Source organism: Manduca sexta, chromosome 14, assembly GCF_014839805.1.
Source record: "Manduca sexta isolate Smith_Timp_Sample1 chromosome 14, JHU_Msex_v1.0, whole genome shotgun sequence".
Classification (NCBI taxonomy): Eukaryota; Metazoa; Arthropoda; class Insecta; order Lepidoptera; family Sphingidae; genus Manduca; species Manduca sexta.
The window spans coordinates 10,462,821-10,480,653 of NC_051128.1; the positions used below are offsets into that span (position 1 = coordinate 10,462,821).

The 17,833-nt window shown below is 34.3% G+C and overlaps 1 protein-coding gene and 1 long non-coding RNA gene across 3 annotated transcripts in view; one reads left to right on the forward strand and one right to left on the reverse strand.

The window, feature by feature from the left end:
* The window catches only part of LOC119189349, a 41,149-nt gene extending 31,283 nt beyond the window's left edge, over positions 1 to 9,866 (reverse strand). Inside the window, exons 1-2 of the long non-coding RNA XR_005112357.1 lie at positions 9,578 to 9,866; positions 5,475 to 5,714 (exon numbers count right to left, since the gene is read on the reverse strand). This is a non-coding gene — a long non-coding RNA (uncharacterized LOC119189349). The remainder of the gene's footprint in view (positions 1 to 5,474; positions 5,715 to 9,577) is intronic.
* A 1,650-nt stretch (positions 9,867 to 11,516) lies between these two features.
* LOC115439827 lies at positions 11,517 to 17,812 on the forward strand. 2 transcript variants are annotated; one of them, XM_037438657.1, is made up of 3 exons: positions 11,517 to 12,139; positions 15,633 to 15,788; positions 16,439 to 17,812. In XM_037438657.1, the coding sequence occupies exons 2-3, from the start codon at positions 15,774 to 15,776 to the stop codon at positions 17,057 to 17,059; spliced, it is 636 nt and encodes a 211-aa protein (XP_037294554.1). In that variant the 5' UTR covers positions 11,517 to 12,139; positions 15,633 to 15,773; the 3' UTR covers positions 17,060 to 17,812. The 2 variants fall into 2 exon arrangements, with proteins under 2 accessions (XP_037294554.1, XP_037294555.1); XM_037438658.1 differs by lacking the exon at positions 11,517 to 12,139 and adding an exon at positions 12,381 to 12,517.
* The last annotated feature ends 21 nt before the right edge of the window (positions 17,813 to 17,833 follow it).

The following is a 17,833-nucleotide window of genomic DNA, read 5'->3' on the forward strand; positions in this document are numbered from 1 at the left end:
TTAAAAAATAATTATTACGGAAGAAAATTACTGGGATAATAAATAGTGTAAGTATAAGTTAATCCGTAACATGGTCTTTTCTTGTGTCAAATTTCATCGAAATCCGTTCAGCGGCTTCTGTTTTTACTTCTAACAAACATTCAAACATACAGACATTTTTATGAAAAATCGCATTTGTAATATGAGTTGGATATTTACTTGTAGATATATACGTCTAGAAGTGTAATACTGATGCAAAAATAAACAGATAGCGGCATAAATATCGAAATGAATTGTAGAATGGACAAGGCTATTCAAAAATGTGATAATATATAAATTGACAGAGGCTAGGTCTTTTGTCTAGGAAAAATTAATGTCTTAAGTTTATTAAGGTATGTGAATACCTTTAATATATGTAAAGCAATTCCTTAAGCACATAATAAAGCATTTTCTCAATAAAGTTAAAACAATAAATGAGTAACTTTGAAAAAGTACAAGGTGTGAAACTATGAGGTCGAAACTAGGGCCAGATATTTTTTTTTTTAACTCATCCCGTCTCTTGCTACAAGTGTTAGATGAAACTTCTTAAGAGAAAATATATCTATCTTCACCTTAATACAAGACTCTTGCAACCGCCAACCTAACCGCAATTAGGCATCGCGATACTTTCCGAGTTAATCTATGATCTTAAAAAGTAAGTAAAGCCAGCAGGCCGTACATCAAATAAATTGACATTAAACGGAAATCGATCTTCAACTTTCAGTCTTTAGTATAATTAAACGTAGTCTCTAATTTATCGGTATTGTTTAGAATACAAAATACAGTTACAGTTTTTTCGCAAGCCCACGAAGCCTCGCGCACCGCTGCGTCCAACGTGCACCATCTATCACTACTTACTCTCTATATTTGCTCACGACCGATAGAAATTATCGGCAAAACACACGAACATCCATAACGAACTGTATCACAAGAAAACAAAGTCTCAAATCGCATATCAAGTAAGTAAGAAATCTCTATTTTTTCAAGAGTATAACTTGGTTGAAGCAGACTACCAATTGCCGTATTTTAGCGACGTCAGAGTATAAATTCCTTGCGCTGATTAACGCTATCACATCGGAGGAAGTGCGCAGCGCATTTGGACAGCGATTTATGCATTCATTAGCTAAACACCGGCTTATCCGGTGCGGGTAATTGGGACGATTGATTCAGAGCTTCTGGTTCATGACAAAAGAAATGGACGTTTTTACAGACCCCGCGTTGTATTATTAGGATTTATTTTATACGTCTTTGCAGATGTTTTGCGGGGGTCATGGAATTTATCTTTAGTTTTTTTTTTAAACAGCTTATCGCTAAGTAGCCGAGACCGAATGCTTAGAGACGGAAACACCTCACACTCCCGCGTTACTAAATAGACATAGATATTGTATACTAATAGACTAGAATATACGCAATGAACCAACATTTTTATATTACAAAACACTATTTATTATGTTATTTGGAAACATTCAGCTGATATTCTTGGAAGTAAAGTAGTAATAAATATTTTTAATTCCATCGGCGTCTAACAAACGACATTCACTGGAGAATACTTTAAACCACTTAAGCTTTTAAGAACTATATCAACTATATTAAAATATTATTAATGTGGCTATAGCATCTTTAGCTATATATCTAATATACCGCTGCGGGGTAGACAGACGCTAAATCATAATTAATGAATCAACATTATCTGTCCTAACTCCAATCAATTAGCACAATAGATAACAAACGATAAAATATTTGTAGGTTCCAAATCGTGAAATCAAACTGGCTTCTAACGTACGAATGTTATCAATTTCCGTATCTATTATCAATATTAAAGTAAGACTTGAGAGTCATAAGGAATATATTTTTAATCTGGCTTTTGTTTAAGGTGCTCCCCACAGCAACTAACCAATTATTGAAATTAAACTAATTTTCGGATTCTATCGCGGTTAGTATTTTATTTTTCTCCCGACGTTTCGAAGACTGCAGCCTTCATGGTCACGGGGGGGACTGAAGAATGAAGGATTAACTAATATAATACTAATGAACTCTAACCGTATTTTTCATGACTATCTACAAGTAATTTATAAATATAAAAAATTTTAACGTCATATTTCTACAAAATGTTATCTAAACTTTGATAGGTTTACACTAAAAATTATACTAAAATACTTGATTCCGTGCATTTCCCACTAAACTACATATCATTTTAATATGCAACCAATACTATTAAATACATAATTTAACAAGGAATATTTTAGTAGTTTAAAATTATCAAAAAGATCTAAAAATGATTTTTTATGGAAATTATTCGTAAATATTTGCATATTCCCGCCAAAACTCTTATGCGAAAATGTATGGAACGAATGCTCAAGACTGTTTGCACAATAGAGGGTCTTAGGACTCCCGAAGTAAAACATAGCCTATAATAAGTACTCAAAACCCTGTTAAGATATTTATATTGTGCAAATATTATGAGTTCTCTTATTATGATTAATATAAAACAACAACTACAAAACTTTTTTATTCAAACAATTCTAACATAATAAAACAAAGTCCCCCGATGCGTCTGTCATCTAAACGCGACAAACTCAAATACTATAATAGAATGAATTTCGATTAAATTTGGTATGAAGAAAATTTTAGACTCTGGGAAGGACATAGCCAACTTTTTATGTCATAAAAATATATAGCGGGATATTTATCTTGGAAAAACTCTTTTACACGAGCGAAGCCGATAGCAAAACCCGGTTGCAATACAAAACACTATTACGCAAGGTAACTTCGCGTATCTCCACCAACATCTTACAAAAAACCCACAAATCCATACCGATATTTGATTAAAAGGTCACGACATCACAAAGCCGGGTCAAAGCACATAATTACTGTTCCGCACTGGCTAAATAAACTAATTCTGTGCGGTGGTGGAAACTCTGATCTGGAGATATGCGGCTATCGCGTATCTACGCCATTGTTGCCGAGATTTAAGCCACCACACCGGAGAGGTGCCCCGGATTACAAAATATCAGCTACAGAAGGCTCAGTGTGCTACGAAGAATCTAACTTTTACTAAGATTGTAAATGCGAGCTTATGAACATAATTGGATGTTTGTATATTTGGTTGGATGTTTGTTAGAATGAAAACCAAAAACCCCTATACGGATTTGGATGAAATTTGGCACACGGATAGAACATATTGTCCTGGATTAACCTGTAGACAAATGTGTCTACAAACCAATTATTTACAATATAAGTAATGACTTATATTGTAAATAATTGGTTTGTAAAAATATATATATATTTTTTTAATACATAACAATGACATTGCACGGATGACGCTATGGAAAGCTAAAACATTTCTAACGGGAAAGGCTTATAACGAGGTTAATCTTATTTAGTATAGGGTTCAGAAAGAAAGAGTAACATATTTGCGGCACCAATACAAAAATGATATCATAAATGCGTGCTATTTTGTAAAGCTTGATATGATTTTTCATGTCAGCAGTCCGTTCTCCAGGTATTTTAAGTCACTCATAGAGTGTACCTGGGCCAAAATCCTAATCGTAATGCGCAGCCCAAATTCAAATAAATATTAATTTCAATTTATTTTATTACTTTGTGAGCTAATAATAGTAATTTGTGCTCCTCGTAATTACACTTCAAATTGAAGAATACTTGTCTATGAAGGATGCGTGCTGATAAACAATATATCGCCGTGTAGAAATACTGAGTTATTTCTTTGAAAGTCTTGATATATTTAACTATATATTTAGACTTCGTGTGCCGTTCAATAAGCCTATTATTATATCAAGCCGAGTAAATTTTAGGAAAAGTCATCTCTTGGCCTTTTTTATACAAATAAGCACTTATAAATTATATTGGAAAAGATTTTTCCGGGATAAAAGTCCCGCTATATATTTTCCCGGGATAGAAAGTAGACTATGTCCTTTCCGGGTTTCAAAATATCTCCATACCAAATTTCATCTAAATTCATTTGGTAGTTTTTTGAGTTTTTCGCGTTTAGACAGGCATATAGATGCGGCGGGGTCCTCCTATTAGTCATAGCGTGATGATATATAACTTATAGCCTTCCCCGATAAATGGGCTATCCAAGATACTAAAAAAATATTATTTTTTTCAGATCGAACTAGTAGTTCCTAAAATTAGCGCGATCAAACAAAAATACTCTCCAGTTGTATACACTATTAGAAGTATAGGTTATATTATGTTACTGGAAAAAATATTCAGTCGCGGTCTATAATTTTCTGTTCTACATATCGATAGGTTTACATATGTATTAAAATCACATATGTATGTCCATACCACTTGTAAGTGTTGTGCATGTATTTAGCGCATGAGATAGTTTTCAGATCACTAGATCGATAATAATGTATTGAATTGAAATGTTGTCGTTTTTGCCCAAGAAAAATAGATTTCTTTTTATTCTAACACGAAAAAGTGACTACTGCACCTTATTTTCACTGGAGAGAAATATTATAAAAATATTTCACCGAATCTTTATTATATGCACAATTATGCCGGCCTGACTAATTATTGCTTTGAGGGAAATTCAATGACGACTTTTACAGCTTCACTTCAATTGATAAAGAAATAAATAATTAAAGTTTCAATAGAGAAGATGGTTGGAAACTTGCTCAAACCTGGGCACTACATTTAATTAAATCGGAACCCAAAGTCTGCAAGCTGCAAAGTCTTCCAAACGTAATATAAAAAACCTCGATAAAATCTATAAAATAATTGTATCTTAGAAAAAGTTTCGCTTTGAAAACTTTTCGCCTTCCACGGTACATAATTTTATTTCTTTATCAATTAAACCTTCTTAACTATATTGTTTTGCGTACTAATTGTGCGCACTCGTGGGTAGGCCGAGGTTGGCGCGTGCCCTTTGTCTTCACTAATTACTTTTATAAATCCACTAAGCGATTTACATGTGCTCGTGATACCATCTCTGAGCAAAGGTTGCGACTTTTGTTCGCGTCACGCTTCGGCGCCCAGACACCGAGATTTATGTCCTGTTGCATCGTATTACGATTTCATGTTGATTATCATTGATTTGTGTAGTTTGATTAGTGAGATTATCAGTTTTGGGCTTCGGTTAGATAGCTGGTCGATTTTCATTAAAATCAAATTCGTTTATCAAAAATGTTATTTCTATTGAAGACTGTATTTCACATCAGTGATAATATAATTTATAAATAAATGATATTGTTATGTATAAATCAATATAAGTCAATACGACATTTTAGTAATCAGATATAAAGCACGGGATCATTTTAACATTGCGTTAAAAAAAGGAAACTATGTACTTGTCTTCTTAAAAAAAACACTAAAATAAAAACGATCCAATGTCCTTAAAATTATCCTCTATTTGACGTGAGCGTCTGTAATTAAATTTCCAGAATACGAACCTCAAAACCGTGTACAATTCCCTTACCAAAATATACTCTTACCTCTGTTCTTCCCCTGGCACCGCAGCTGGTCAATAATGGTGGTGAGACGGTTCTCCCGCTGGTTACCACGCACCACCACCTCCTCATCCTCGGGCTCCATTTTCACTTCACTTTTATTCACTTCACCAACTTCACTGCACCTAACGTTTGACACGTTTGGTTCCATGGTTGCGATTTTATACTTCAGTTTAAGAAATAATGGCACTATTCAATTATAGTCAGTTCTCTGTGTAAAAAAGTCTGTAATGTTAGATATACTATACCACGTTCAGAAAAGTATGAAATATATGTAAATTGAGTGTATCTTTATTCAATATCTTTGTATTTAGAAATTATTGACGAGCAAGAATACATCAAGTTTACAATTATTTCGTTTTCTTTTCTGAATGTAGTACAGTTAGATGTAGCTTAAAATTATTAAATTTGTTTTTATTTATCAAAACAATTAACATTTTTTTATAATTCATCGATTGTTGAAGTTTGATAACAAGGTATTATGAATGAAGACACCTTGTTTCCTAACATGGCCTACCATGCATGTTCTTGTTTTTTTTTCTGTGTTGTAATGCAAAATATTGCAAAAATATACTACAATTTTTTATTAATTATTTTAAATTAAATTTTATATTGGTATGTTGAAATATAATCAAAGATTATCTTTATATTTTTTCATGAAACTATTTTATGAACATTATAATTAAGTGGATCATCAGTTACCTTATGATAAGTTAATGATATAACCTTATAAGTTAATGATTTATTCGTAACGACCCTGAATTACCTCTACGAGTCATCAACTCTGAACTACGAGATGTCATTATCAAATTTTCGAATAACTTTCCGACTGATGAAAGTCTTTATTCTTACGTTCATTTAAGTAATTGAGATGTGAGCACAACATAATCAAGCATCATTTTCTTGTACTGCGGTTGCCTAACATCGCCTTTCTTATTACTGAAATAAAATCTATAATTAAATTTAGATCACGCAAGATGACTATCTTTAATTAACAAGAATTTGAGGCCTGAAAACATTTTTAGTTGACAATTAGCATTTAATCGTAGGAACAATCAGTGACGTCTAATTCAATGTATCATATCATTGCCATAATTAGAGAACCATTCGCGGAAAAGTGATAGATTCCTACAAATTTCGGTAGTTGCATCATCCTATTTTTTTGCTCGAAATTACATTTTCTCTTCACTAATAGCTATTCTTTTCCGTTCCTTTAAAACGGCAGCTTATGATTCTTCTAGTATTATAAGTATTTATGGACTGTAGATTTTTTTACACGGGCATAGGAAAATGGGCCTTGCATCGTACACTGAAGGTCCAGAAGGAGTATTTACTGACGAGAGATGGTTATGCCTCGCCAGTCAACATAAATATGCCTATTTGAAACTTAACATACCCTGATGTTAACTCCTCTTCTAGATTGTCGGCCTATGTATAAAAACTGAATAATTTAAATAGGCTACCGATAAATCCTAAACAGGTTACTGATAACATATTAAGGCCTAATCAGTGGTCGACATGCACAATTACAATGATAAAAATGCGAAAAATTACGTTATATAGTCTTACCAATTTTAACAATAAATAGTTGAATTATCGTGTTTGTTTTGGACTATCCTTAATTTTGAGATATTGAACTTTTTAAACACTTTATGAACGCTTTTAAAATATATTTGAAGGATTGTAACTACATAGTTAAGGCATATTAGAAGGCATCGGTAAATGTAAATAAAACGGACAAGTGCGAATTAAACTTGCGCTCCGAGGGTTCCGTACAAACTAGTTTTATTTTTATTAAAGTATATACTTACGGTTTTAATATTTTTGTTTTAAATGTGCTGCAAGACAATATTTATTGCAAATTTCATAATTCCAGGCCAACGGGACTGTGTAGATTTTGTTTCCTTGTGAAATCGCAAAATAAGAAAATAAGTGTGAATATGCGACATAAACGGTTATAATTTTTGATCACGGTGACTTAATAGTAGAGAGATTTGATTGTAGACTCAAGTATTTGATATAAATTTCAATTTTATATCTTCACGCATTCCTGAGAAAAAGGGTTTTGACAGATAGACGGACGGACAACAAAGCTATCCCTATTCTATATCCTAAGGGCTCCTTTAGATACGGAACCCTAACAACAGACATATAGTAGTCTTAAAGGTTGCATATTACAGTTTATAGTAAACCGATAAAATCAACACCATAAACTGTAAAACAAAGCAACCAGCTTTTTGGTTGTCTCTAAGACAACGGTTGGGCCCCAGTCGAGTTGGACGTTTCATTCAGTCAGTGTGGCTCAACCACATCAATATTACCAAGTAGACATAAAAGTGTGGAAGAGAGGTTATTCGCAACGAGCTCACAGTAATCTCAAATCAAAAACCGATAATATTACTCACCCGATAACGAATGGCATGGAGAATTTTACACGAACTATACTCGGATCAATCATGCCATGACATTACATTGAACACCATATTGCTGTTTTGAATGAGATTCGGTTATTGACCTTTTGGTGTGTGTTTTTTTATACCACGCTTTATCTTGTGCTCAAAATTGCTGATTAAAGTTGGTTAATACAAAATATTTTCATATTTTTATTATAAGCCGTATTGGACCGTTTCAATCGCTACGTTTTCACACAAAACCTATTGAAATGAAAAGATTTATTTGAACCCGTAAAATGTTATACATTATTTAGTTTCCGTCAATATTAACTCTACCACCAGTTCGAAAAGCAGTTCTCACCAGAGAAGAACGGGCAAGAAACTCTGGTGTTGCTCTTTTATAAATCAGTTTAAGGTATAAACTACAGTACTTGACACAGAGAAGAAAAAGAACACAATAGATTTTTTATTATTGTTTAAAGCAGTTCATTTAACACTAAAACTACAATATTGTTTAACGTCTAGGAAAACATTATAGCATTCTGGCGTATTGAATTTTTGGTGCGCAGAGATGGTAATTACCTTAAATACACTTCAATTTAAGTTTTTATCTATTTTTTCGTTACGCGGCGTTTATCAAACAGTGATAACATTTGCACGATTTTTGGGAATATTATCATTAAATCAGTTTTCCGAAAATGTTTGAAATATATACAATAAAATAACCGATACGTCGGTACATCTAAAGAAAAATACAATACTCGACCGATTTCAGACTTGCAAGTCAGCTTTAAAGGTTACTATTAGATCCATTTTCTACTTTAAAAACAAGATATCTTATATCTTTACAGTCAATGAAGTCACCGTGCAAAAAACAAAACGGATAACAATGATAACGATTTAACAAATAATGACACACCGGTGTTCTCTGCTGATGTAAATATCACGGAACTGTAATCACTTTTATTTTTCATTGAAGCCAGTGCATTTGACATAATTAGACTTAACATCTGTCTCAGAATGGCGAACGCAGTGGAATACCAAACAATTATTTGTAATTTAAAGTGTTGGATGGTGTTTCTACTGTTTATGGTTGGTCGTATCGCTTACCATCAGGCGAACGGCAAACTTGTCTCGTCATTTAAAGCAATAAAAAAACCGTATATATACATATAACGCAAAAAATATTTATATATGAGTTTTGTACTTTTATTGTTTATAAAAATATGTAATATCAGCGCATTGCCATACAAAAACAGTAATATCAAGATTTTAAAATATAAGTATATAGCGCCGCACTGCTCTTTAACAGAGATATCAAATACTGTCATAATGTCCAGTATTTTCACCGACTTCAATGTCTTTCAAACCGGAACAACTACTGCATGACATACGGCCAACTTATCTAGTAACAAAATAGTTTAACATAAAATTTAATTGAAAATATATGAATAAATACTATGGCCGGTAAATTCGAATTCAGTTATAATACATTAGTCACTTACAAATTATAATATGCCGGCAAAATTATAATAATATAATATTGATATTTATATGCCATTTATAAAAATATATGTACTGTGGAACGTTAAATAGAATGTGTAATTGAAATTATTAACTTTATATATTATAATACAGCTCTATCAAGCATTTTCAGTCATATACGTGACAGCGAAAGCCTTTAAAACAACTAACTGTCACGTTGACGTTCCTAACGTCAAATCGACGTCATCACAACACTTCACAATGTAAATAATGTCAACAGCCCAAGTTAGGAACAAAACTCCACTTAACTCAAACTTCACTACCCAAACACAAATCCAATTTCGCTATATAACACAGGAAACCGATTTACCTTCAAAATTTAAAGGTAAAAATATACAGGTATACCGTGACGACGAAGTGGTTATCGTCGCGTACAACTGATAACTGCGGTGTCAGGTCAAACGAACAAATGGGGCGGTACCAAGGTACGTACTTTACGCTGATAAGAGCCGATAACAGGCTCTTAACCTTCCGACAGTGCCACTCGACGTGAAACGGTGTCATCGGCTGAAGAACAATACGTGTCAACTGTAGCGCCGTGTCAGGAGTGCAAATCAAAGTATTTGTTATATATCTACTTATATATCTAAATAATATTAATAAGAAGTATTATTTTTGCCGCTGTACTAATATATAAATTTTCGGTGGTCTCCTATACTTGAAGAGGCACGTCACATTGCTAATTGTACAAATGCTACACATTGTATTTATTATATGCCGTGTATCCTTCGTTGGAGGTCCTTAAAATAAACATTTGATAAGTTTTCTTTTTATTGCTTTGAATAATGAGATGAGCTTGCCGATCGCCTGGTAAGCTATACGACCGCCTGTAAATAGTAGAAACACCATCCAACACCTTGAAGTAAAAAGTATTGTTTGGTATTCCACTGCGCTCGCCATCTGAGACATAAGATGTTAAGTCTTATTATGTCCAATAGTTACACTGGCTACAATAACGTACTTTATAATGTACAAGTGGCGATAGCCTAGTTGGGAATGGATCAGACTAGCGAGACGAATGTCGGCAGGTTAAAAACCCAAGGGCACGCACCTCTAATTTTTTTAAATTATGTGTGGATTCTTTGTGCTTCTTACCTAAAAAGTTCGCTTTAAAAGTTTTGAGGGTATGTGGAGTCTGCCAATCTGCACTAGGCTGGCGTGGTAAAAGACCTAATTCCTCGCAGTAGTAGAGGAAGCCAGTGCCCAGCCGTGGGAAAGCACATAATACAAGACTAATATTGTAACGTCAAGTCTACATTTACAAAACAAATGCGCCAACGACATCTAATAACGTCACCAGAAAATCTATACCCCTAAAGCGATACATCCTAAAATGCACCAATAAGTTCCAGGTTCCACAGTAAATTGAACCTAGTCTCGCGGTGTATGATGTACCACGGAACAGAAGAACAGTCCCATACCGAATTGGCTGTAATTTTATTTACTGTGTGTTCGTAACATAGAATTTAATCAGTGCTGTGTCATCACAGATTGCATGTGTGCATATTGATTGTTATTGTATTTGCTGTTTGGTCAATAATGGAGATAACTGCTGCTAATAAGATTTATTTACAGATGTTTTAAGTAAGGTAAGTCACACTCAAACCCAAAGAACACATTATTTATTTAATTTCTATAACACTAGTTTACAGGATTGTTACCCTCAGAAATACTGGTGCTGCCTTAATTACAATAAAAAGTGTTTTATTCATAATCTTTTTTTAAATGAGAGTAAACAATTAAAAAATATATGTATATTGAGTTTGTTTGAAAGGAATAAAATAAATGTGTTTGATTACATTTTGAGTTAAAGATACATATTTTAACAATTTATTAAAACTCTTTTTTCAACAGTTTAAACATTTATTTATAGAGGTTAGGTAGCTCTACAAATATTATTATTGAATTTTTACTCAATATGATAAATATTATGATTGACAAGACTTACTATAATTTAGATAATATCTATTAATAATTGCTTCCGTATTTTCTATTGCAACAACTAATTTCTAGTTTATTTACATATGTTCCAATAAGTACATGATAAAATATTTTCCAAATCATTTATAATAAATAATATCACTATTAAAATTTCTAGGTACTCGAGTACACAATGAAAATATTCTTACACATATGGCTACTAAATTGGTGGTACAAATTTTGACGACCTAGCCAATACTAGCATGCAAGTATAACATTAATAGCTAACAGACGTAATACTACCAATTTTGCGTGCTTTAAGACATGTATTCATCTATCACAAACTCAAGAGCGTTGATCGGATTAAACTCCAAAAATCAAACGTAGAGCAGACAACTTATCTCTAAATCATAATCCAGTTAAAAAAGTCGCTAATACCAAAGGATTAACTATAAAAATACTTGAAATGACAGTGGAGCGGCGAGGAACACGACAGGTCACGCAATCGATAACGATAACAATGATAAGGCACTACCAGAGTACAGACAAAGGAAAGTTAAGGAAAATCACTGATAACATCCCCTCAAGAGCGGGATTGTGATAAACATGCCAAGGATTATAAGGTTATTCAGCATTGTGAAGTAAAATGCACAACAGATAAGATATGAATTAATAACATCTAGGTTTTTACCCTATTCTATATTTAATTATATTTACGGTAAGTACGTCCCTCGTTGCACTCGTTGCGTCGCGCAAACCTGACCTGAGAAGCTCTCTATAAGAATTTTGAAGGTATGTGACGTCAGCCATTCCTTACTAAGCCAGCGTGGTGGTCTAAGGCCTAATCCGTCTCAGTAGTAGAGGAGGCCCGTGCCCAGCAGTGGGAGAGTATATAATAAATAATATCAGCCCTGTATTATATACTTGCCCCCTGCTGAGCACGGGCCTCCTCTACTACTGAGAGGGAGTATATAATAATGGGCTGATATTATTATACATCCTTCATCGAGCAAACTGATGTGTAGTCTTTCTGTTCAGTGTGAACCTGAAGTCTGATATTGTGATCGTTAATTGGCAACATACTCGCCCTTATTACAAGGAAGCTAACATAGCTGGTGAAATGTACGGGTGTTCTCAGTCTAGCCCCAGTCAAGGCATAACACTATGTATGTAAGTATATTTAGACGCCGCGTAGACGCTGACAAACTGTTAACAAAGAATAACACTAAGTACATTATGAAACTCAAATTTGCGTAAGCATCTTCTTCAGACAACCTCTTGTACCTATTAGTTATTCAAATTTATAAACTTTAATTTTTTTCTCTTGCTAATACTACAATTATTGGATTATATCCTATGGACACCTACCATCCTGTCAGTGCCGTGACGTCGCGAATCTATTTTTGTAAGTTGAACATTTCAAAAACGATTTCCACGATCGAACCCAAAAATTTGCAATATAGAGCAAATGTAAATATGTGACACGAGTGTTTTGGAGTTGGCAGTTGGCTGGCACCTGGCCTGTTGTCGTCATGAGCTAATTCCGGCGCGACGAGGTCGTGACCCGACGCCCTGCGCCCGCGCAGCGCTTCGTACATTTGCCCGTGTGTTTATTTTCGTGTCAACTAACATTTAAAGGTTAAAAAAGTTATTATTCACTTAAAACTGATGATTTATGAGAATAATGACTGGTCTAATTTTGGAAAACTGGAAAATCTACGATATTTATTGTTTATAGTTTAGTGAAACATCTTGGTATGATGTTAAAGTACCGTAGATTTCTTGTTTAATAACGCGTATACAACAATTGTAACAATTCAGAATCTCGGAAACAATCATTTTTTAGATATGAAATCACAGATGTTCACTCGTAATGGTTGCTAATTTTAACTTGAAAGAAGCACTATTCAAATTAAAACTGTCACCCATTACAGGCCGTTGTGCGAACATACCAAAAAAATATAAGGATAGGCACACCTTTTTTTATTTAGTGTGAACATCTCTTAACCCTTTACGTTCCTCCCTGGGAACCCTCTACGCCCCCCCCTGGAACCCCGTACACCCCCTGACCGATCTCCACGCTACCAACCTAAAGGCATGACAGAGTACGCTCTATAGGTCGGTACGTAATAAAATATGATAAATTCCCTTACACGATAGTCACATAGATCAGAATACGTTGGCAAGTTTCCACGCGTTGTGTAAGAGGGAAGTATTTCAGGAACAGTCGGGAGGTCACGACCCCACCACCTTCGGCCCGGACGGCTGACCGCACGTATTAATAGCAGATATACTTGCACCCCCCAGTATAGAGAAGATTCGTGTTCAGCGGTGTACAGAATATAATATAGGGCTGGTATCATTGTTATTATATTATAAGCTTAAAACAGATACAAACTTGATAATAGTATGAGAGATTTGCGATGGCGGAAAATCCAGATTTTTATTACAGAATGTATTCTTATTACAGTTGTTCTATAAGGCGTCTCGCAGGCGCTGCTGTTAATATGCACTATTACGAAACAATTATTGAAGTTGCTGTTAAAGCGTTGTGTTTTTCGGTTACTTTTATTTATTGCAATAAGGGACACCGACACTGCCGTAATCAAAAAGGGCAGAATGACAAATGCAGCCAATTTTTTATTATTATTTGAATGTACGTTAAACGAACTTTCTTCCTATCTAAGTTTCATACATCTACAATTAGAAATGCATTTTATTGTTTGATAAAAAGCAGTAAGAACGATAAGATAATCTAGTTAACCACGTGATCAGATCAGCACCGCCTTTTCTGACTTATTGCCCTTTCGATTACCGTGCCAAAACGGCACTACATATTATAAAATTCAATAATTGTACTCTAAATGATTCCTTAAGCAGATTATATTATACATTACACATATTATAAAACAAAGTTCCACAAAACCTGTCTGTTTGTGATCGATTTTCTCAAAATTTACGGAATTTTGTTCGGTTTTTACTAAAAGATAGTGCAATTCTTGAGGAAAGTTTAAATTACTAATATAACGGTTTTATGTAAATTGACAGAAATATAACGATTACTGTTGAAGAGGTCGCGTGGTTGTAATGAATCTCGTGTGTTTGGATTTACGCGGGAAAACTTTGTAACATACAGATTTCCACGCGGGCGAAGCCGCGAGCACTAGTACTAACATAAATCATAAGAGCCTTGTTACGAACCATACTGAAATGTATATATTACACTATGGAATATTATGTTCTGAAATAAATGGAGTATTATTACAAAACAATAAGGTAGATTGTCCGATATGTGTGCTACTAATAGATGTATACAACCTTTACCACAGACAATGTCTACGCGACGCTTGAATATCGACACTATTGTTATCGACGGAATACCCTGATTAGATATTATTTCAGTGAAGAATATATTACTGTATGTTCTCCTCGTAGCACTTTATAAGCCTTAAAGGTATGGCGTACTTTGAATGAAGTCGTTTTCTATTGGACCACTCTATAGACGTTTACCAATACTTACCTTTTGTACTACAAACGCGCATCTCCTGTTTTAAACCTTTTAAGCTGAATCAAGAAAGCATTCGCTCTCCTGATGTTATGCTATTGCCATTAACGATAGCAAGACCACGCAAATCTTAATTTACAACATTGTACTGCATCCTAGAAAATTGTCTTAAAACCCTAGTGATGTTAAATAGCAATAAAAACACGTTGACACAAGCCTCCTCCTTTTTTTGAAGTCGATTAATAATAATCAAACATAACCGCATATAAGGTGCTGCTCACTGCCTGGAAATGAAGAAATACCAATGTTGCTACCCAAACAGACATTTTACATACAGAAACACTCTCACGCCACATATCCGAAGAGGTAGGCAGGGCGCTACTGGTACACCCACTTTTCGCCGTACATATTCCCTCCCATGAAATGTTAATAGACAAGCCTATCGGCATACCCGACGCAAATTCCAGACTCCCGGTAGGATAGAAATACCCAATGTAACTTTGCTCGACCCAGGTATCGAACTTAAGACCTCACCGAAACAATCGCAGCCTAACACAACTACGCCACCCAAGCAGTCGATATTATTTACAAGCAATACACCATTGCTTTGATAGCGTAGTTGTATTGCACGCGCGGTACCACTGTCCTTCACGAGTTGAATTCGTGGGTCGGGAAGAGTAGAATTGTTTTTTTTTTCCCATCGGGAATAAAAGGCATGTGTATGTGCCATTTACAATCTAAAATGTGCTTTTCCCATATCTTAATGTGCTCCTACTCTAGGCGAGTGGAAATAATGTAATCCAAGAACAATGAAACGATAACTGCAACAAGAAAAAGATTGAGCCACACCTGTAGTACAAAGTACTAGTTTCACAAAAAGTGTACGACTGTAATCAGCTTCATGGAAAAAATTAAATAGCAATGGATTTTGTGTTGGTATGTAGACATTTTATTAATTGAAGGCTTTAATATAATAGTCTTATAAGAATAAAATCAAAAAAGGAAAATCTGGGTCGAGAGACGATGTTATTAATGCCTCATCCAGTAGAATCAAATCATGCAGTTATGTTCAGCTTGGCTACGATCGAGTTTCTTATTGTCTAATTATTGTTTGTTTACACATTTTGTTATTATGTCTGTTTTGTTTTATTTGATTTTTATTTTACTTACCTTTGAGCGCTCTAAATAGTAATCTTAGTTTTTCAACATTGTTTCTCACTAACTGAATTATGTATGCAATTCTTAATGAGAAATAAAGATCTTCTTAATAATAATTGTGTAGTTATACCTCGAATCCACAGTTTATCAGTGACGAAATATCATCGTAATAATATTAAGTTTATTTTAATTTTCTTTGATTGATTTTCATTAAAATATATGATTTGACCATACCATGTTCAGACGGATCATATATAAAGTCACGTCAAAAGTTATATCTCTTGATTGTCATAATACAGATTTGTTGGTTAGCTTATTAATGTTTGCTTACTTTGAGGTCATATTGTAAAAACGTTACGTAACCAAGCTATACCATCAATTTTCTGAATTTTCTTGCACAAATATTTACACAAAATTCTATTTTTCAGATATTCTACGCACAAATAATCTTACTTCTCTTAGAAACAACGTCATCGCAATACGAGTACCAGAGCGTACAAACCGCATACTACCAAAATCCGTATCAAAACATTTATCAAAACAATTATCCGATGGACGGATTTGAAACAAATAATGATTACGAAGAACCAGAGAATTACAGACGCTCTAGAAAACACAAGCGCAAACGTTACGGCAGCAGCGGCGGCAGATTACCTTTACTAGAAGACAGTAACGAGGAATCTGAGGAGTGCACGTGCTCCTGCAACAGTTGCGCGAACATCAAGCCTTGTTGCAAAGACGCTTGCAACTGCAACACTCAGAGCCAACCAAACGTTGTCATCATGCCGTATCTTTACCCGCTGGTTGTAACTCAAAAGGTTGTAACTCAAACTACAAGCACAACTACGACGACTACGACCACCCCGAAGCCAATTCGAGTACAAGAGACGAATATTCACTTAGACAATAGACGAATAAGCCGTAGACGGACCAAGCCTGTCTGGTTGCCAAAATATGGCATAGTCCCGCTACCAGATCATCTGGCTGAGAGATTGATGTCAAAGCTGCGCGAAGTAAAAGGGCTAAAAGCGGAGCGAAGAAAGAGATAAATGCTTTTCTATCATGTATTCTTACTTTAATAATATTATAAATGCAAAAGTATGTGAAAGATTTTGGATGTTTGTTAAAAGTAAACAGAGAAGTAACTAAATACATTTCAGTGGAATTTGGCACATGAATGGATCACCTGGATTACCATATAGACTACTTTTCTCTCAATAATTTACTTCCACGGAAATTGAATTTTATAATCTGATTTCTTGAATAGACGGCGCTATCGTCCTGCAGATCGCTCCATGGATAGCTGTGTTTTAGGGACTTTTGAAGCAGAAAAGGCTTTTTACGCCGTCGAAGCCACGAACAAGACCTAGAAAGTTATATTTTTATAACAGTTAAAAAATACCATATATCGTGTAATTCTCCATATTGTATTCAACGTTCCATAATATTCGATTTTAACAGAAAGGTTTAGGATTCGAGCTCTTGTAATTAAATTAAAAATATCATAGGCGTGTTTCTGACTAATATTATTATTGTGGTGAGAAATTCAATAGTGCTATCTATTTTCTTAATGTAGAGAGCAATGGACTATCTCTATAAACATGTCTTCTTCATTGCCTTTGACATAATTCTTATATACATGTTTGTTACATTTAAAGCACCTGCTTTTTTGAACGAGAACTATTCACAATAATAATACGGCATGAATACAATTTCTTCTGAAATGCTGAGGTTATTCCGAGATGTGATTCATCTTTTAACCCATTTACTGATAATCCAGGTCTGATCGTAGTGCTCATCGGAATTATTGCCGTTTACCATAG